The sequence below is a fragment of the Haemaphysalis longicornis genome, unplaced genomic scaffold (genome assembly GCF_048455015.1).
Source record: "Haemaphysalis longicornis isolate Haplotype H1 unplaced genomic scaffold, Haemaphysalis longicornis Haplotype H1 scaffold_9, whole genome shotgun sequence".
In the NCBI taxonomy this organism is placed as follows: domain Eukaryota; kingdom Metazoa; phylum Arthropoda; class Arachnida; order Ixodida; family Ixodidae; genus Haemaphysalis; species Haemaphysalis longicornis.
The window spans coordinates 84,360,875-84,382,749 of NW_027526460.1; the positions used below are offsets into that span (position 1 = coordinate 84,360,875).

The 21,875-nt window shown below is 45.6% G+C and overlaps 1 protein-coding gene across 8 annotated transcripts in view; it reads left to right on the plus strand.

The window, feature by feature from the left end:
- The window catches only part of LOC144152560 (mitogen-activated protein kinase kinase kinase 15-like), a 73,965-nt gene that overhangs the window by 42,226 nt on the left and 9,864 nt on the right, over positions 1–21,875 (plus strand). Inside the window, exons 24-35 of one of the 8 annotated variants that reach the window (XM_077683857.1) lie at positions 597–728; positions 2,573–2,653; positions 4,852–5,017; positions 6,935–6,997; positions 7,610–7,688; positions 8,995–9,074; positions 10,876–10,981; positions 12,095–12,233; positions 14,240–14,338; positions 18,023–18,105; positions 19,312–19,406; positions 20,454–20,530. In XM_077683857.1, the coding sequence (XP_077539983.1) occupies positions 597–728; positions 2,573–2,653; positions 4,852–5,017; positions 6,935–6,997; positions 7,610–7,688; positions 8,995–9,074; positions 10,876–10,981; positions 12,095–12,233; positions 14,240–14,338; positions 18,023–18,105; positions 19,312–19,406; positions 20,454–20,530 (1,200 nt within the window). The remainder of the gene's footprint in view (positions 1–596; positions 729–2,572; positions 2,654–4,851; positions 5,018–6,934; positions 6,998–7,609; positions 7,689–8,994; positions 9,075–10,875; positions 10,982–12,094; positions 12,234–14,239; positions 14,339–18,022; positions 18,106–19,311; positions 19,407–20,453; positions 20,531–21,875) is intronic. The other 7 variants (XM_077683859.1, XM_077683858.1, XM_077683860.1 and 4 more) reach the window with 7 other exon arrangements.

Sequence of the window (21,875 nt, forward strand, 5' to 3'; positions counted from 1 at the left end):
GTCCATTTAGACATGTTGACATGGCTAATTATCTGTAATTATCTCGGACTAATTGACTTACTCGGAAAAAGTAATGGCATATTTGAAATCAGTGGGGAAAAGCGGCAAGTCTGACAAGTTTCACGGAGTTTACTTCGAAATTAAAAGAAATTGTTTTACGACCCATGTCCCCCCTTTAAAATAATTAATGCTGTACCAGCAAGTCTGGTTAAAATGTTCAGAAGTTGCTAGCCTCGGTGAAATCCGAAATGATTGCACGAAAGGAGATCACAACCCTACTGCGCCCTCACCTGCTTATGCGTATCTTCGCCAACGGTGTTTAAAAGAAAAAAGCGCAACGTTATGATGTGATGTCTGCGTTTTGCTGCAGCAATTGCTGCGAGAAGGCACAGGCAACGTGTTGTGCAGCGGGCAGTAGTATGAACTGTTAACTGAAAAGGCAGCAGAGAACCTGCTCTAGCGTCGTGACCTTCTCTCATATCATAGAATGCTTCCTGCGAGCATTTTCTTTTTAGGGAGGTTGGGTGGTTAGTTATAGGGTGGACGGACCAGAGCCGGCCGCAGCCAATGGGGGCCGTCTCTTGCCGACTTTGTAGAGATGAGGAAGTGGTCGAGTTAAACTCGGACAAGGGCTACAGCTCCAGCGAAGCTAGCCCGACCGCCTTAGGCCATGCAAAGCGGGTGCTACCCAGGATACCCCGGCCCGAAAGATTTGACCTGTCCCAGAGGTAAACAGCTGCCTTCCGTGCATGGGGGGAGTGTTGGTGTCCTGAGGGGGGCATGGGATGTGTGCGAGGGCATTGAGTTCAAGCAGGTTGCCGATGCATGTGGCTGGAGCTGGTGCAGAGGTGCTGCTTGCGGCCGTATGTGGGCTTGTTGGTCTCCAGCTGAACTGGAGGCACTGTTTTGTGTGAATTGTTGTCTTGTTAGACAGTTTTTTCGTCCGAATGTGTTGGTCTTGGCAAACGTTTGCTGCTGAAAGATTCAGGCTTTTGAAAAAACGGAAGTTGTAAATGCCACTGTTTTGTCGTACACTTTGTAGGGCCCCAATGTTTTGCAAGCAAATTGCAATTGCAACTGCCTCAATTAACTGTGCAGTTTAGCAGTTTGAGAAACAAGGTGTGAGCATGTTTCGTTGATGAGTGATGGCTAGGTAAAACTACAAAGGTTGTGAAGGTCTGTGAGTTTTGGGTTTGTGTTTGCAAAGCTCTAGTTCACACAAACTTTTGCTTGTAGATGGTATGTCTGTACACAGTACTTGCAGCTTTTACAGATCACGTTGCATTTGCTCTGTTAGCTCATATGGTTCGTGATTTACTACAAATAAGCAGCAGTGTAAGTTGAGAAGTGTAGGTAGTTAGAGTAGAGGGTTAAGGCTCATGTCACCTGAACATTGTGCTTATAGCTATATTTGCACTGCATATTCACTGAAACTGTTGTATCCTTAGGGTGGTATTATGGGAAAACAGAGCTTAGTTTCCACTTCAGGCTGGGTTTTTATTACACCGTTTGCACAGCTAGTGTGCCTGCGTGAAACAGACAAAGTGAAGATTGTGATTGACGATCATGTGACTGCACAAAGCAGGGGCCACTTACTTGAAAGCCCTTGGCAATGAAGTGACATTATTGTTTATTCAAGTTAGGCCTTGTGTGACGGCATTTCTTTTCACTAGGTTGCAGTTGTACCTTGACAGGGAACAGAGCATTATGCAAATGCTGGATTTGTTCATGTCCTTGTTGGGCTAGTAGCTACACACGCAATCGCCGCGGGGCAACAGGGTGTAGTGTAGCGTAGTGTAGTGTAGTTTTTGTGTAGTTGGGCTTCTGGGCTACACTAACCACTTTGGGGCAGTGCTTTGCGCGGGCATGGGGTAGCGTTGCTTGCTTGCATGTTGCCCTAACCCCGATGTGTTTTTCCTTTTTTTCGTTTCGTTCGTCTCGCTTCTTTCATTCTCTACCTTTTCTTTTCCTTCCTCTATCTTCTTTCCTGACTTTTGTGCACACTTTGTTGCTCTTCCGTCTCTATCTCTCTTTCTTGTTTTCTCATTTTGGTCTGTTCTCGAATTGTCTTCTCCCCTCTCTTCGTTCCCACTCTCTTCTTCCTCTCTCTTAATTTCTACTCACTTCCTCACTCCATTCGTTCCCACTATTCTTCATTCTCTTCATTCCCACTCCCTTTCACTCCCTCCATTCTCTTCATTCCCCTTCTCTTTTTCATTCTCTTCATTCCCACACTCTTTCATTCCCTTTATTCTCTTCATTCCCGTTCTTTTTTTTTTTTCTTTCTCTTAATTCCCACTCTCCTTCATTGCCTCCTTCCTCTTCATTCCCTTTATTCTATTCACTCCCATTCTCTTCTTCATTCTCTCCATTCCCACTGTCTTCTTCATTCCCTTTGTTCTCTTTCATTCCTCTCGCACTCTTTTTCATTCCTTTCATTCTCTTCTTTCCCATTCTCTCCTTCATTCCCTTCGTTCCCACTCTGCTGTTAACCTAAAAAAAATACACGTACCACGCTGCTGGCCGCCTACTCTTCCTCCTCCTCCACCGCCTTTGCCCCTCCTGAATCTAGGATGTCCTTTCTTCTTAGCTCCGCAACGGCCACGAGTCCGACGGATGCGATTCCACGGTCGCCCTCGACGTTTTCCTTCGGGTAAAGTAGCAGTCTCTTCTCCCTTCAAGCATTCATCTCCCGCGTCTTACACGAGTACCGATGCCAAAGTTTTTATGCTACCCGTGTAGTTCTTTTAATCCACACTTACTGGCTGAGCAATCATGAAACAGCCCCTAAGATACGTAGATGCACAACAAATGAAGCAGTGTAATTTGGTGGCTACTTTTACCAGCAACACAGAGGCAGCTTCTAGTGCAGTGTTTCGCCATAGTACATATTCTGGGCTTCTTTCCTTGTATGGGGAATTTTATTTACCTTGAAAGGTCTGTCCCAGTGAGCTTTAGCTGCAGCCAGCTGTGTCAGTTTGGGATCGCTGCGAAGGCCATGTTATGACCACTCGTTGAGATGCACATCATGTGGGTCATGTAACATCAAGAATTCCTGGCCTGTGTCGAAGACTGACCAGTACAGCTTTTGGTGTGGCTTCACAAAGTAACAATATTCAGCTGTTTTAGAAATGGCAATTAACGAATTGGGAGGTAAGCATACCACTAAAGTATCTTCTTTGTGTCTAATGGGTGAGGCTAAAATTTAAGGGCCTGAAAATCTGCTCATCCGAATTTCTAAGGTCTAGAAGGTCTAGAACTTCAACCACTTTTTTTTTTTTTAAATCTTCAGCTTGAACTGTATCTTTGTGGTTACATGTCTGAGAATGTGGCGATTATCATTAAATGCTTCCTTTAGATTTGAACTTGTGGTGATAACACTTAAAGAAAACAGCAAAAGAAATGGTGTCAGTGGAGTGTTTGTGTATGGGAAGTCAAAGTCATAAATTACTCTTAACTGTAGTTGCAGTTTTGGAATACCTTCTGGATTGGGGTATAAAAAAAGCAACAACGTGTTGTGTCGACACTGTGCTTGCTGATTGGCGAGGTTTATTTTGGCCCAGAAAGGTTAAGAGCATGTCTTTTCACGAGAAAATCAACCCACTTTTCTGCCATTTGAGCTCTGGTGTAAAAGATTTCCGGTGTGCCCAGCCAAACAGGTGCCTTCTGTCTGTGACCCTTCTGTTTGTAGTGTTTAGTAGTTTTGTCCGTCCTGGCATGCGGCAGTAGTGCCTTAGAACACACCCTTGCACACTTTTGCACACATAGTGCTCAGCTTTTGCACTAGTGTTTAGTTTTATTGCCGTGAGGCAGGCCCTGTTATGGTCTGGGAGGAGTGATGGGTTATCAGAATTACTCATTTTGAGTAACGTAGCGAATTGGGTGAATTGGTGTAGATTCATCTTGTAAAACAGCGTAAACATGCAAGGACTGAGGAAAGGAAAGGACACGCAAGCGCTTGTGTGTCCTTTCCTGTCCTCTGTCCTGGCATGTTTGCGCTGTTTTACCAGGTCCTTTCTTGTACTCGTGTTTTTATTTTCTTTTTAAAGCCTACCCTTGTGGTATGTGATGTGGCGTACTATCTACCGGTTAGTTAATTAAGGTGTGAAAAGGAAGTAGGTATATTGAGTGGGTATGTTGCCTGGCTTTGAAAAGTTGTGTTGTAAACAATATTTTGTCTATACTATAGAAACCTACTGAGAATGTTTCAGCTATGTCTTGCCTTGCAAGGAGCCCTAGTTATGGCTAATAAAAATTCGATTTAAAGATGCGAAGTATTACTTCACATCACAATTGTGTAATGTGCAATGTATGGCAGGCCTACAGGAATGCCACCCTCACTTTTGCTGTGTTCATTATTCGAAATTCTGTTGCTGCCATTGCGTGCCGTTAAAGAGACTGCTGTAGCAGCCGGAAGCGTTCCTTGTCTACTTGGCCTGGATTGCAACGTGCGCTATTTTGCTACCCTGATAACAAAGGCAACAATAGCGGCGTCAGTTCTTCTTGTTCAGATTGCAGGAAGCTTTCAAGAAATTCCTAACGAAAAAGATTTTCACGTGCAACACTTTTATGTTGGTACAGAAAACCTCAGTAGTCTTTTAGGAGGAATAATTGCAGTTTTTGCAGCCACAGCCAACTTCTGAGCCTGTTGGTGAGCCGTGCCAAATAACAATGTAACGCTTCTCCGGGGCACATGCTGCGTGGCTTGCCTAGATGCTAGCAGTAGATTTCACTCTAGAATGTATGAGTGAGCAACTCTGTGGTCCTTATAGTAACACAGTAAGACAGGAGGAAAAGGAGCGGGGACAGTAGGGACGATAGAGGGTGCCATGTGTTGTGGCTGCTGCCCAGCTCGGAGACGTCAGAGAGCGGCATGCGGCGATGCAGCTCCGGCCTGCTCAGTCCCCCCGTGGACGGCTCCTCGACGGACCAGGAGTCGGGCGGCTTCTACCTCCTCAAGAAGGACTCCCAGCGCAGGCAGACCATCCTGCGGGTGCTCGAGGAAGACGGCGGGACGGTACCTCTGCCCTCTCTCTCTTTGGACTCTGCTCTGTGTGATTGTGGGGTTTAACGCACCTGGGATATGGGGCGCGCTGTAGTGTAGGAGGAATCGGGAGTGATTTTGACCACCCGCAGATATTTTAACGTGTGCCGAAATCTAGACTCATCTGCCTCATGGTTGACCCCGGATCCAAACCATGAAACAGTGATAATTAGAAGGATAAGAATGGGTGGAGTGCATTCGATAGGCATTCTCAGATAATGAATGGCAGCCTGCCATTGTCCCTGAAGAGGAAAGTGTATGACAGCTGCATCGTACCGGTACTCACCTACGGGGCAGAAACCTGGGGGCTCGCTAAGAGGGTTCAGCGGGCAATGGAGCGGAAGATGATAGGTGTAACATTAAAGGACAAGAAGAGAGCGGAGTGGGTCAGGGAACAAGCCCGTGTTAGTTAAGGACATATTAGTAGAAATTCAGCAGAAGAAATGGGCGTGGGCAGGGCATGCAACCGTTGGTCATTAAGGGTAACAGAGTGGATTCCCAGAGAAGGCAAGCGTGGCAAGGGGCGGCAGAAGGTTAGATGGGCAGATGAGGTCAAGAAGTTTGTGGGGATAAATGGGTCGCAGTTAGCACAGGACCAGGATAAGTGGAGATCCATGGGAGAAGCCTTTTCCCTGCAGTGGAAATAGACAGGCTGATGATGATGATGAAATCTATACACAGGCGTTTTCGCTTTTCACCTCCATCAGAAAAGTGGCCACCAAGGAACGGGATCGAACCCACGTCTCGAGCTCAGCGGCGCAACGCCTCAGCCACTAAGCTACGACAATGGGTGCACTTCTCCATTTCGCTGACTCCTTGCACATGGTTCCAGCACAAGAAGGAAAACGAAGGACAATGAGAGCGGACGGGGCGAATTCTAGTCCCTTTCGCCTTGCTTTGTCCTAGCGTTCGTCCTGTCTGCTCTGTTAGTTCTATCATCTCCCTTTTTGTGCTTGTACTATGTAGAAGTTCGGCAATCCTCAACTGGCCAAACTGTCTTCGTTAAACTGACATCTTGCATTCACTTCAATGCTGGAACATAGTGGAAAATGGAGTAGTCCGGAGGTGGTGTGCGTCATCTGTCGTTCCAGTCGTGTTGGCAGACGATGTGAGTGTGGATATGTGTGGAGGGGACACAGTGGGCTGGCTCCTCTTCTCAATGGCTGATCTAAATGGGTGAGAGAGTGTAGGCGGAACATGCTAAGCAAGAGCAAATGGAGTGGTGGGCATGTGAAGTATGGGAATGCACGAGGTGAAAGTAGACGCAACGAGGTTAGCACAGAAAGGGTGGTTCCTTAATTTCTTAATTCCAGTATGCACTTTTTTTTACTCAAAAATTACATCCCGAAATCGCATGCACATTAGATGTGGAAATTTAGATATTTTATTTTTTAGAAATTTAGGGACGTGTTCCTAAGATGTTTGGCAGCACCTGTATCTTTTGCAGCTTTTTGAAATCTGCAGCTGCAAAATATAGCTGCAGAAAAGGTGGCTCACACAATGTACAGCAGTTGTAAAGTTGTCAACCGGTACGCTTTCAAAATGTGTAGAGACTGTCAAAGCCTAGTGCCATCGCTGTGACTACCTGCTAGGGCCTCCTACGGCACTGTGTGTTATTATACATTGTTGGTCTGTCACGATGGCTGTGGGAGCAAAAGCAGCAGTTCCACCAAATGCTATTGAAGGTTAGTGACATCACGGTTGCAGCATCACCATCCAGCCTTCCTAGTGTGCCTTATGCCCATTGGGCCCCGAAACCATAACGGCTATTTGATGTCTTCTGCAAAGTTGACTTTATACAGTCGCAGGAAATGAAAAGAAAAGAAAAATGGTTAGATGTGGCAGTTGTCTTAAAAATGTGCTTTTTTCTTCTTACCTCTTGCTGCGCAGATTTGTGATATTTGGATGAGCAAGCTCAAACAAGACAGTGGGGATGATCTGGTGATCACCAAGGTAAGGCACCCCCCCCCCCCCCCCCCCCTCCCTCTCTCTCTCTCTCTCTCTCTCTCTCTCTCTCTCTCTCTCTCTCTCTCTCTCTCTCTCTCTCTCTCTCTCTCTCTCTCTCTCTCTCTCTCTCTCTCTCTCTCTCTCTCTCTCTCTCTCTCTCTCTCTCTCCCTCCCTTCCCGGTAGTCATATCAGAGTAACGGAGGAACAGCTTGACATTCCTGGGACGTGTAGTGTAGATTTATTTACACTGGAGCTATAACGCCCCCGCATTTTGTATTTGGAATGTACTGTTACAAATGGAAATAGCTTGGGTAGACGTCGCTGCACGAATTGCAGAACAACTTTGTATGCGTTTTCTTTTTTTTTTCTTCTTTTTTTTTTGCACTTCTATGGTTACTGGAGGTTTTGTTTGACGGTATTTTCGCCGCGTGTTCCGTCGCCTTTATTAACAAGAACATTCATTCATGAGAGAGCACTCATCCCTTCTCCTCACTGTTATCTGTGAGGCCATTCAATGTTTGTGTCAGTATATAGGCAAGGCCTGCCTTGGCGTCGCAAGTCCACCCTGGTTGCACCTGATTTTGATGGGGTGCTCTTTTTCCACTTGAACCTAACAGGAGCAGCTCCAAGCACTGATCAACGGCTTCAAAAACTACATCCCCGAACAGAACAAGACAGGCCTGCAGCACACAATAGGTGAGCGAGCATAATTTCTCAATTGATGCATTACCCGTGAAACAAGAAAAAGGTGTGAGTTGCAAAAGGGCTTCACTTCCTAAGCGGGCACTGTTTCTGTCACTTAGTATTTTTGAGGAGCAGTGGTGCTAGGCCTGGAATGCTTCCTCCTTTTAATTAAGTACTTTCATACTTAGGCACCCTGTAGTTGTGTACGGGTGCCGTCAAAAGTAATTAAAACAGGGTCTCGTCAATTTGAAGGAATTTCTTTTTCCAGAAACTGCCTGGCTGCACTGGTGCGCGTTTAATACAGTCCTCCCTAATAGAAAAATCTTATTGTATACTGGTAAGGGCTGTCATGTAGCCAGTAAGACGAATATGTTGTGATATTCACAAATCCTTGTTCTAATTACTTATGAAGGCACCTGTTAGTGACTGCTGTTCTTGTTTCATGAAGAAATGAAACCACGAGTGTGAATATATCACCTCTTGCTACGTACGTATTGGTGATCTGTTTGACGCTGAGTTTTCGTAACACCATAATGGTGCGCCGTATAAAAGCAATACCATGATAGCATGAGCGAGGTCGTACGATGCCATGTCCTGTGTACATTGTTTTGTTTGTGAACCTGCGTATAAAGGCTTTCTTCAGCTCCTAACTAAGTGTTAAGAAATGTAAGTTTGAGACTCTCTGTTTAGCTTTAAAGGAGCACTGACACGAAAATTTTATGTTGCACTTTTATTGCTTTTATCGATGCCTAATGGTCTGGCGAACCTGAAACAGCACTTTAAATACTTCACCGCGCGATAGTTAATTACATTGAACGGCCTGAAAATTGTTCGTTTCAAATTCCCGCGCTTTCATCCCGAACGGCGCATATGACAGAATCCCGGCCTGACCTCACCGCTTTGTGCGGACGTCAACGGCGCCCGCTTGAGAGGGTGTTGCGCCCGCTCGCCGCTCGTAGGGCCGCGCGCGTGAAGTGACGTCACGAGTTTTTGACGAGCGCTGTCGCGTCACTTCTTTTGGCTTCACGGGGTGATGTCACACTGATGTCCATTTGCTGAGTGCCGCTCCGCGCGCTGCTACGCCGGAGCGATAAATGAGATCCAATTGAACTATGTTCTTCGCGTCGCAGGCCGCTCATATTTCAGCCAGGGTATTCGGTAGAGTGAAGGAAGTGAACTGTGCAATAATATTAACGCCGAAAATTGGTGTCAGTGCTCCTTTAAGGTTATCACTGCACCTTCTTTATGGGTTCCACTTTGGTTCAATTCTGAACACCCAAAGTCTTCACTGCTTTCATAAGCTGCCTTATGTGTGCAGGGAAACTGAAGCAAGAAGTCAGCAATGACCACAAGGGCCTCAATCAGCTCGCAGTTGCCTTGTACCTGTTTCAGAGTGCCGTGAGTATGCAGTCAGTTTATATCTATTACTTTTTTAATTCCAACCAGTAAGTGTACTGTACTGCTTTTTTTTTTCTTGTACAATCCAGTGATGTTATGTACGGACACTCTTATTGTGGCCTCAAATTGGGCTGGCTGCATTGTACAGGTAGATTTAGTTTATTAGTTTTTTATTATTACTGCATTGATTATTATAATTATTTAATAAGTGTACTGGTATTAATATGTTACTTTTTTATTACAGCTTAGTATTATTTGTTATTTATTTAATAGGCAATAAATATGAACTGCAGTATTATTATTATTCATGCATACTTGCCATATATATTAGTTCTTTATGGAACCAAAAAGCATTTGGGAAGTCAGAAAAACTGCAAGCTGCAGTGTTCCTTCTACTTGGAAGAGATGTCCCCTATTCAAAACAGCACTTGAATAACAGATTTGTTTGCTTTTGTGGTTAGCTTGAGGTTAATTATTGAAATTGATGCTAGTTAGTGTGGTTAAAGAGTGCCAAAGCACAGGAGAGTTTTTGTGCCAAGATAACAATGTGTTCTCGGGTGGCGTACTCCATTCGCACTTTGACTTATTTATTTTTATCTATAAATACGGCAGCCCAGATTAAAGTTGTAGAAGGAGTGGGTACGAAGGAAGGTGTACAGTGCAGGTATAGAGACAGACACAATCAATATTATGTATCTTGACTGGTTAGAAACAAAAATGGAAATGTCAAATAAATACAAGTACAAATCAGTCAGACTGAAGCACAAGTGTAAAAGTGTATATGACCCTTATCAGGGAAGCAGTTGTATGGAAAGCAATCCCACAGGGTGTGAAACAGAAGCCCCATAAATCGGTGTAGACCTGCAGTTTATAAGTGTAATCCAGTGGAGCTCAGTGCATCGACGTATAGGACCCGAGTGTAGCCCAATACAGGCGAGCGAGGGGACATGTTGCTGCTGCTTTATGCAAAGATGAAATCATACAGGCGTGTGCTCTGCTGAGAGCAGCTAGGACTAGCATTTTGAAGCCAAGGTATGGCAAGTGAAGAGAGCGAAAGAGCTGTCAGTATGTTGTCTGCTACAGAAAAGCGACACCATACACTTCTGCATAGCATTTTAAGTGCAGAGCACTTTAGGGGCTCGCCTTCTCGTCGTCGCTCGCTCGCTGAACCCAAGTGGAGCCACACAGCGTTCTGTCGTAGAGGCTGTCGTCGCGGCTTAACCCAGAGGCTTCGAAAGCCAAGGGGTTTATATATTCATAAGCGTTCGAAACTCGTGAACTGCGGGCACTTGTCATACATCTTCCCATTGTTTAGCGCAAAAAAAAGTGCAGGTACATTTGAGGCAGAATATACGTAATTAGCCGGCAGCACTCGTGTTCATTTAGTTAGGAATGCCCGTTGGGTTGGTTTTTACGAATGTAAGCGAAAAAAAGTGGCAGTGCAACGCCGGCACATGTGGGAGGAAAAGCGAGCACAAAAAGAATCACTGGTGCAGTTTCAGGCAGGGGGCGCGTGAACACTGTGAAGGCGGGAAATTTGAAATGCGTTGGAGAAACCACTGTCGGATTCATCAGGCGAGGAATGAGGCAGGGCGGCGAAAAGCGGGATGGGTGGTGAGAGAGAGCGGATAACGGCACCACAGCCCGTTATGGCGAATCACTGCTCTGCACTTCCGACAGCTTTCACATTGAGCGGAACAGCTTTAATTTTTTCTTAGCACCAATCTTAACTGTTCTTGTTTGTCTTGCTCCTTGCCGCGAGCGCTTTGTGATGGTCCCACCCCCCCACGTTTATGCACAGGTAAACGAGGTGTTGCGCAACCAGAGCATCAAGCCTCACTGGATGTTTGCCCTGGATGCCCTGGTCATGAACGCCGCCCAGGTGGCCAGCGAGATCCTCTCCTACGGTGGGTGACAACGGGCTATAGTCACTGAACTTGGCGACTTTGATTCGCGTACTTGCCCACATGCAATTCTGCTTGACCAATATGCAGTGGAGTAGTGGTTTTGTTCTCCATCTTTTGGAGACCCTTTCTTTTTGTTTTGTTTCAATAATTGTCTCAGAGCTTTTATAGATTGGATAGATTGGAGAAAGCAACATAAATCAGCAACTGAAGGAAAAGCAAAACGTCCAAAGCTTGCTTTTTCTTTAAGTCACGTTTCTGACCTTCACATTTTCTGATCAACGTGATTTCGATGTTTCTTCGTGTGAAGCTGTCGCGAAAGAAGTCAATAATTGCACCGTCATGGACAAAAGTGGTTAACAGATAAATTAGGCCGTCCTCCGCTTCACCTCTTCGACATTGTGGTTTATAAAGCCAAGGATACCAGTCCCGTGCTTACTAGCATATATGGCTTTGTCCGTTTTCTGCTGGTGGTGCCATCTTAGCTGTGTTAACGCATGGCGTGGGTATGGAATGGCTGTTGTGTTATATGTCGATTATTTTAATGGTGAACTTGTTGAAAGCACTTGCATATCTTTTTCATCCTGTAGGTATAAAAGTCTGCTGTCTTCTCCTGGGCTATTCATTGCGTTTTACCATGATGAGCGGGGTTTGGTCTTTACTATGTCATTTGAATGCCGATGTTTTTATGTTCATTTTAACATGTACACACACTGTTTCATGGGGCTTGACACGAGAAGATGTATTCTTTGCAAGTTTGTAGAGTGTATGACATTCAAAGAGTAGTCATTACAATACCGTACAATTACGATTACGGACAAATGGTACACTATAGATAAACAATATGAAACGATGTGATACGGACAAACGATGCGGATATGATTACGGACAAGCTTGATGGAGTCTGTGTGCTCTCTGTCCGGTGCTGTGTTCGCGTGCCCTCATCTGTCCTCCTGTGTCTCACACTGTTGCATACTCAGACTGGCACGAATCTTCACTTCAGGGCCTCTTCAGCATTTTGTTGATTGTTAATCTACAAAAAATGGGGGGGCTCGTGCAACGCATGGCAGTTTGATCGACAGCTTTCTCTGTCTCTTTGTCCCGTCTTGTGTTCAGGCCAGGAGGACCAGGAGGAGAATGAGCTGGAGGACGCCGAGTCCACCTCAGGCGTGTCCACCATCAACTCGAGCAAGTCTCGGAGCGCGGCAGCACAGAAGCAGCTGGCCCTGGGGATCCCTTCGGACGAGACGCAGAGGTGGGCCTGGCCTTCATCCTCTCCCCCTCCGTTGTCCCAGCCTCACCTCTCTTTCCACCCTAGCAGTAGTGCGGACACGAGTTCTTGAATATACAAAAGTTGGGAGAAACTCCCCTTAGAAAGGTCTTGAAGGCAAAATGCAAGTTTAGTTCATTACAAAAAGACTGCTTTGTCCCTACAGCAGTGACAAAACTTCAGAGGAATTACAGTGTAACCCTGATAATACAACTTTCAAGGGACCGCGCGAAACCGTTGTAGGACTGGCATGGTGTACGGCCTAGTAGATGGCCTCACGCTACGGGTGGGCTAGGAACTTATTTAAACTACTATATTTAGCGCGCTCACGTGATTTGCAAACCTATAGCGAACCTACAGCGAGTCCACTCGCGAGCCCACGTGCATGTGATTTGCGAACCCTTGTTTAAAAAAGAAGAAACGCCTATTTTGTGCCCCATCCCCTCTACGGCGTCCAAGCTAGCCCGCCAGCCCCGCGCCTCGCGCACGCGAAATAAGGCCGACGTGGTCAAGCAAATTGAGAAAGGAAAAGGCGAGTCTGAAACAGCCAAGGCGAAGGAAGCGAAACGAACGACAGCCCGAGACGGCGATGGAAAAAAGGCGAAAAAGAAAGGGGTGGAACGACAGGAGGTATAGAGTGACAGTGCCACTTTGAAAGACACTCAACAGAGAGCAGAGAGAGGGGGGGAGAGACAGTCTCGCGAGAGAGAAAAAACTTTGATCGAGTGTGCAAGGAAAGCGGGTGTTTGGTCATCGCCGTGCAGTTGCGTTGTATCGTGTTCTCGCGTTCGTCGGTGGTGGCTCGACGGGGGCTTAATTCACAACCTGCCAGCCACCTGAACTTTGACTTCTTGCTGCTGGCATGTTGGCGTACTGCTGCTGTGTGAGGCTGTCAAAAATTGAACTCCCTCTTGTGAGTACACACCTGCTTGCTTGCATCTGTCCAGCAAGTGGTCTGGCCCGCCTGCGAGCCTTCGCACATCAACCAGCATCAAACGGGGGTTAAGAATAAAGAAAGATTGAGACGAGTTAAGGCATTGTTTCTATGGGGAGTTTGCCAGGAACACGGTGATCCATCATAAGAAGCAGGTCACCGTAAGTCCGGGGGACATATCAGCGGGGTTCCATTGTACTAAAATATGGAAGAAGGTGTACAAAACAGTGGCGACTACCCAGCCACTTTCAGGTGATTTCTGTTGTTCGTGCAGTTGACGACCGCCGACCCAAACCACCTCCAAGAAACATGACTGGGCGATTGTAGTAGGTCCTCTAGTCCCGTTTGGTTGTATCACTTGAGGGATAACGTGCATATGACACTTTGAAAAGTACAACCTTAGTGCCAGCCTGTATTACATCGCACCTGCCCATAGCTACGTCACTGGGAAGCAGAAATCGAAAGTTTTGAACATTTCTTTCTTTCTTTTTTTTCCCCCCTTTTCTTTTCGGGTAAAAAAAACGTCTCCCACGGGCCGGAGCTGAGTGACTTAGCCAAGGGTAGCGCTTTCAAAATAAATGAAGTTGTATTTTGTCTCCATGTATTCTGTCTTATTTTGTCCCTTAATAATCCAGGCCGTGTGAGCACCCCTGCTTTGTTGAAGATGAGGGGCGCTGGCAAAAACCGTGCCTTGTTAAACGCTTACTTAGTAACACAACTTTATTATATGATAAAGCTTGCTTTTCAAATTAGGAAACGTTAAATAAGGTGCTGTTCACGTATGTTTCCACTGTTTTTATTTTGTGACTTATAACAGCAGCCTCAGGTGCTTGGGTAGTAGTTCAGCTTTCTGTCGACAGATGGCGAAGTAGGTAGTCAGTCAGTTTGGCCCGTGTGTTTGGGGAACACACGAGGGGCTAACTGCATACTGCTTGTTGGTAGACAGTGCCTGCAGGGAGTTTTGCAGCTTCTTCCTCTGTTGGATAACTGTGGTGTGGACGAGAGTGTGGGCTTACTTGTGTGGTCGTTGTCCTCCCTCTCCCTCTTCCCCTCCTAGGGTGATGGACGCCATCCAGGTGAGCGAACAGCTGTACCAAGACCTTCTCCGGAGGCTGCTAGACAGCCGTGCGCAGCAGAGGCATTTCGTCGAGGGCTGGTGGGTTCTCTTTTCTGGGTGCTGCATACCGTTTGATCTTTCTCCACGTTGTCTTGCCTTAAAGCTCTCCGTGCCGAGGATGTTTAAGGCGGCACACTGGTCCTAAACCAAAAAAGTCTTTCTTTTACAGTTATGATAATGAAAATTGGGGGACATACATATGTAGTTTTTCGTTGTGATTGCAAATATAAAGTTTGTTTTTGAGGGAAAGACTACAGTAAAAACCTCGTTACAAGAGACACTCAAGCGACCCAAGTACCGTATAAACCGGATTATAGGTCGACCCGGTATATAGGTCGACCCCCTACCTTGAGGTGGCAAAAGTTGACAAAAAAAAAAATAATTCGGCACAGAAGCGCACTCACAATGTCTATATTTATTTTCGACGCCCGTCCGTCACTGCCACTCACTATGCCTGCCGAAGTCACTCGTCCGAGCTCTCAGAGTCGTCCGAGGATGACTGCTTCGCACTGTCATCTTCCATGCCATCAGGCGCGTTGCTGATGGAGCACTTCCTGAACGCTCGTGTTACCATGTCGTCGGGCAGCGACTGTCCAGGGAAGGACACCCAGCTTGACACGGTCGCAACCGGCCCGTATAGGTCTTTTTGTTGTCGCCGGCTATCCACTCATTGTACAGTTTGCGGAGCCGGTCCGCGCATGGCCTCCGGAGCGATCGTGAGCAAAGTTCCCGGACGAAGTTCCCGGACGAAGTCCGCCACTTTGTTCTCCAACTTGGGGTGCACCGCTTGACGTCCATGGAACGATCGGTTTGGGGGTTGCATGCGCACAGCTTAGCTTTCTGGCTCCGCCAGTACCGCACACTTTTCTCCGAAACCATATTACCATTCTGCTCGGTGACTCAATCGCCGTCAGCTTAAAGGAGCCATGAAGAGAAAATGCAAGTTGGTTTTATTCGAAAGATTTCGTGTTTTATAGTGCCCCCAGCGCTTGTCCGGATACAAACGGTGCTTTATTCACTGAGAAATTAAACAATTTAGGTTAAAATTTTGATTTTCCCGCTCAATCGTGCGTTTTCGTGGTCCCAAATGACATCACGGGAACCGACCGCTCTGCAGCCTAGAGTACCTTCATTCACGCATCCGCCGTACAGGGTAGAGACACATAACGCTGGCGCCGCCATGTTCGGTTGCTCGCTCGCCGCCGAAGCAAGTCATTGTGTCAAAACCGCGCTAAAATTATCGCCGCAACGCGGTTTACTGAAGAAGTTTGAATCATATTGTCTGTTTCGCGTTGCTAGGTCTCGTGGGAAACGAAAAGAATAACGCGTTGAGCCCGTTGGCCCAATTGTGGCGGCACGGGACCGTTCAAAAATTGTCTCCACCCTGTACAGCGGTGTTGGTTTGTTCCCGCGTTTCTTTACGTTCCGTAACCTAGATGGCGCCACCATACCGTGGCAAGCGTTTGGTTTGTTTTTGCCCGCATTTAAACCTGGCTTGTTTTTGTTCTGGGAGAAAATATTCGTTCCCTGAAACAGTGCTCGCTCGACAAATGGGGTCACGTAAGACACCGTTGCTTGCGTCAATCGGCCAGTGTCGTCTGCGACAACCCCAAGCCCCGTACGTAGTGCTGTGCAGCTAAACCAAAGCATGCTGTGCGCAGTACGAACAGCAGAACGCATCAGTACTTCTATGTTTACATGTGCTTTCGTAACTTCCACTGTTTGTCCCATCATTCTTATTGCTTTGTAAAGAATGTGCCCTAAATTTAAGCGCAGATCGCTCGTTCGTCTAGTTTGTAAGCTCTACCTAATTTGCGTCTGCTTCTGCCAGCCTCCGCCAATCGCAGAGCTTAGCCCATGTGACATCACAGGTTCTGTTGCGGGAAATGAGCTGGTGGGTCGCATGACCATTCCCGTTTTTCCTAATTATGTAGCTTATTTGAGCGAAGTTTACGTTAAAAGTGGTGTCGGTATGATTCTAACGAGACAATCTTTTGAATGAACCAAACTTGTGTTTTCTCTTCATGGCTCCTTTAAACGCCGCGGTGAACTGGTGTCGACTGCCGCCACTCATCTCGGAACAGAGACGTACAGAAATGTACGCACGCACGCACAATAGACGAGTAAAAGACGAAAAACTAGAGAAAAGCGAAATCAAATTAAGGCCTGATAGTGCGAGAGAGCAGTCCGACACGAATGGCGATGGCGACGGACTACGCTTGCACATTGTTGCCAGACAACGATTTACATTCTGCCAATGACCGCTATATAAGACGAGGGGTGACTTTTGTGCAAATTTTTTTTGAAAAAAACTTGACCTATATTCCGGTTTATACGGTAACATTTCTTTTGTAACCAAGGTCTCTTGTATGCAATGTTGCTAACATGGCAAACATAGGAAAACCAACCAAACCGCTTTCATTGAAATGTCTCCTATAACTTAGTGTCTCTTGTAACAGTCTCTTTTGTAACAAGGTTTCACTGCATATTAAATCTATTTGGTTTTTTATATTTGATTTTTTGGCAGCATTTCTAAAACAACTGCTGGAGGGATGCAGCTGAACAACGTACCAGTGAACTGTGGACAAATCAAGCAGTGCAATAAGGCTAACAGTATCATTCTATCTGGTCTGTAGCAGAAGTTACAACTATGTGAAGTTTGGGCCTGGAAAGCAAAACTGGTTTTTCTGGTTCCAACCTTTCAGGCCCAAACTTCAAACGGTCGTAACTTCTGCTACAGGTCAGGCAGAATGATAATGTTAGCCTTATTGCACTGCTTGATTTGTGCACAGTTCACTGGTACCTTGTTCAGCTGCATCCCTCCAGCAGTTTTTTTACAAATGCTGCCAAAAAATGAAATGTAAAAATCCAAGATTTGGATATAGTCGTTTTACACAAAAACAAATTTTTTAAATACAACCGAAAGGAAAAACTACGCATTTCCCCCCCTTTTTACCATCATAACTGCAAAAGGGCAGTTTTTATCAAAGACCCATGTTCACCCTTTGACAAGGTGCAAGGCAATCCAGGGCTTGGTGTTGTACAACATTGGAGACCGAATTGGGATTGTATGTATTTAGAGCCGTGAAGAAGCATAGTGAGCCTCGATCAACCAATGAGTCTGAGTGAGTAAAACAGGGCATGTTTGAAATGGATTGTGGTGGTGTCCAGGGCTAGGTGGGATGACATTTGGGACCAATGGTTGTGTAATTAGAACCTTGAGGGAGCTTAGTTGTTCAAATAGTGTGCGAGGCAATCCAGGGCTGGGTGTGGAATGTCGGGAACTAACTCGGGTCGGTCTGTAATTGGAGCGTTGAAGACTTTGATGAGTTTGAAAAAAGCAATGAGTCTCGTAAAACAGTGAGCTGTTTCTCTCTCTCTAAAGTGTGATCACCCATCAGTGTGCTCCCAAAAAATGAGACATCTTGGTTTTGTAATGTCTGAGCAGACTGGGGACAGGATTTAATGCCTCAAGGAGTTGCCCGTTTCATGAGGCCAGTTAGCACGCACATACTTAATGTGCCTATAGCATGCAGTGGTCGTAGCTTACCGGGTTTTAACTAAGATGGAATTGATGGTGCCGTTGTGGCATCTTTGGAATTGTCACTTTGCTAACGGAACAGACGAAAAGGGCAGCATCACTTTCTGATCACTGCAGTAATCTTTTCTTGCTTGAATCACCGCCTTCATCTGCACATACTTTTTATGCTTTTTCTCGCCCAGCATTAGCCAGAACCGGTTTGTCCACCCAGGCAGCAGGGAATCCAGTGTGACCATATCAGGCCCGTCGTCGTCTGTTCCTTCCGGTGAGTGGATGGGCTCATGTCCTGCTAGAGTTCTAGTAAGACCCATAAACCAGCGCAAGAAAAGGCAAAGACAGAGACAAGATGGCGAGGACTGCGCTGAATGTCCAACTGATTTTATTGTGAATGAAGCCCACTATGTAAATAAGCCATCCAACCGGAGGCTGTTATCTTTGCATGCGTAGAAGTGTCAATTCTTTTTGTGAGAGTGGGCACGAACCCGTGCTGACTTGCACCTCCCCAAGGGTTAAAATTCATTCCGATTCTATGATTTCATGCATCTGGTTGGACAGCTTGTGTATATATTGTGTTTCATATATTGTGTTTGTGTATATATTGTGTATATATTGTGTTCACGATAAAAATCAGTTTGGAAGTTCAGCATAGTCTCTGTCTTCTCGTATCGGTCCGTGTCTTTTTCTGCACTGCTTTTTAGATTATGTATCAACACCCAGTTTTCCACATTAATTGAATTCTTCTACTAAGACGTATTTTTAGCAAAGGTCATTTGTGTATTTACCTATTACTGTGGCCAGCTTAAGAATGCCCCAGGTTCCTAATTTTTCTTTACCTAACCTAGTAAGACCTCCACTTCTAAATACGTCTATGCACATAGGTAGTTTGAATATGCTGAAAAGATTGTTGCTGTTGCTGCCACTTTCCTGATGGAGGCGAAAAGCAAAAACGCCCGTGTGTACGAGATTTCGCCGCACATTCAAGATCCCCAGGTGGTCAAAATTAATCCGGAGTCCTCCACTACGGTGTGCCTCATCGCCTGCGTTGTGTCAGCGCGTTAAACCCTACAATAATGTAATTGTTGCTGTTGCTGTTGTTGAAATCCTGTTTGAAAATGAAGGGAGGGCTCAGGGATGCATCTTTTGTGGTTGATTGGTTGAGCCTTGCTTTCAGTTTGGCTGTCACTTTCCCCTTGACTATAAATTCAATTTTTATTTTATTTTTGTTTTCTAAATTTTTTTGTGGCCGGCATGTCGGCAAATGTGTTAGCTTGTTGTTTCGTCCAAACTTTTGTTTTGATTGGCACTCTCTCTTTACAGCAGTTTGAGGTCAGTGTTTGGTGTTTTGTACCCGTAATACGTATCAAAAGAAGTGGCGTGAAACATATTTGGATTAAGTGTGTGTTAGAATCTTGGCCCACCATTTTTGCACCTTCGCATTGCAATAGTTCTAATCATGACCACATTGTTGCAGCCTCGGCAGGCGTCCACAGGCCTGAGACACACCGGGACGAAGATCTGATGCGCTGGCTTCACGACCTTGGCATGGACACGGAGTGCATGGAGAGGGTAAGGCAGTCCCAGCATCTTGATTGGCACAGCCCCAAAACCATGACACTGCATCAGGCTTCTTGGGCTCCAGTTGTGAACATTATGCTCCAGCCAATAATGTTTCTGTGAGGTCACCGTAATGACCTTATTTTTTGAAGCTTTTTCCACTCAGCGGGCATTGGGAGATGCTGGCAGAATTGAATGCCGTCGTGAATTTGCACGGCTGACAAGCTTCAGATTATGCTTTGAGCAACCTACTTTAAGTTAAACCAGTAGGTTATGCTTAAAAGACATCCTTAATGGTAGTTGGAATCCTGCTTTGGCCTCTTTTGTTTTCTTTTTTTTTTATCTATACTTCAATTGTAATTTTCATTGCTGAGGTTAATTTTTCATGCTTAAAATGATTGCTTTCTGTTTGTTAGATTATGTTAGGCTACGTCAGGTTAGGTTTCATTGGGTTAGGTTATATTAGGGATAGCAAAGCATTGCCAGACGTGGCTTTTTTTTTTTTTTTTTAACAAAAACTCAGTAGACATTGTTTTAGTGGAGTGCTTTTAGAACCATCAGACCCCACTCTAGACGGAGCCCATTTAATTACGTTTAGAACACCTGAAAAGCAATATACTGTGGGCTCTGGGCTTGGGGAACTTTTAATTTTTTAACTGGGATGCTGAAAGGAGTGAAATTTCTGGAACAAGAGACTTGCGTAACACAAAAAATATATTTTCTTGCTCTCTTCATCTGCAGTCGCACATGAGACTTCTTTTGCCCTTGTTTTAGTGTAATCTCATTGGCTTACAGCAGCACTGGTGGGTGGGAATATTTTCTTCTGGTAGTCTCGGTGCATTTTTCCGTGTCCGAGGAATAATCAAGTGCATAGCATGTATTTCACAGTGTGTACAGCAGGTGCATTGTGTCGAAAAATGAATGTTATCAGAAATTGCACCAGTGTATTTTACTGAACTGACAAAGGGAAAAATGACTTGGGCAGGATGTGCTTTCAGATGTCACTTGGAGCAAAAGCAAAAGCCAGAAAGAATTTTTTTTCTCCCCCTTTTGCTCTAGTTTGCAAGAGAACAGTTCACAAAGGAAGATGTCCTGCACCTCATGACGAGAGATGATCTCCGAAGGCTTGGGCTTCGGTATGTGCATGCCCTCGAGTTTTTATTTTTTTGTGCTTCGTTTCCGCAATGCTGTCATAATTTCTTCATTTCTGCATAAGTTCTTCATTTCTACAGTGCTGGCATAATTTCTTCATAAGTTCTTCACTTCCGCAATGCTGTCATAATTTCTTCATTTCTGCATAAGTTCTTCATTTCCACAATGCTGTCATCTCACGGGCAAGCTACATTTGCTGTTCGCCAAAAGTGCAGAAGAAACAGGCTTGTGTACTACCGTGCTTGCGTTTAAAGGACACAGAAGGGGACTTTCTGAGTCGAAAAAAAAAAATGTAGAAGATTGCACAAAAATATAAAAAGTGGTACGAGTTGTGCCGCGCCTCCGCCAGGTGGCGCCACGGGTCCCGCGACCGAGAGAAGACGCACTGAAACATCCCCCTCGCGAGGGGCGCGATCAAATGCAGAGCATTTCCGGGGGCGCACGACGTTAAGTAGTTTGCGTTACGTTAATGTTGTTGCACTTGTGGCAACTGCTGACGAGAGAGCGCTCGTCAGCAGTAATTTGAATGAGTCAACGATATAAGGCGCGTTCGTAGCGTCCCAATCTGTGTCGGCTTTGTGGCGCAGTGGGTAGAGCACCATGTACATTGCGTTCCGCCCGCAGGGTCGAGGGATCGAAACCTGGTGCCGGATAGTATTTTCTTTTATATAGTGTAGGGGGAGGGGTGCGGTCAACGACGGTGCGGACTATGACGGGACAACGCGGGTGATATCGTGAGTTACTGAAATGCTCTGCATTTAAAAATATTGTTTCACTGTCTGACCCTGCTTTTCTGATAGAGGTGAAAAGCGAAAACGCCTGTGTGTCAAGATTTCGATGCATGTTAAACAGGGCCCTCCACTACAGTGCGCCTCATAGCCTGGGTGTAGCTTTGGCGCATCAAACCTCCAAAGTTTGATTTTTTTTTTTTTAATTTTCACCATATGATCACATTTACCCATTTTCCGAGTTTTTAAGTGAAAGCTTTCTAAGTGGGACCGAAGGTGTCTGGTCAAAAAACTAATGCACTTCCTCATAGACCCTTTGGTCGACAGAGAAGCTCTGATAAGATCTCTGGATGCATGGCGCATTTGTGAAACCGGTCTTCCATTGTGTCAAAACGGTTCCTTGAAAATTGCGAAAAAGGAGTGGTTCTAGATCAGACAATACACGCATCGATCAGGAAGGAGGAGTACAATAGTGTACCTTTATCTCATAAACCCCATATTGGTGTGCACTTAGATCGCTCGTAGATGAGTTTACGTAGTGCGCGAAAAATCGTTGCATGGGTTCATCCTCCGTTTGCGATTTGGGTCTTTGGAGGTTTAA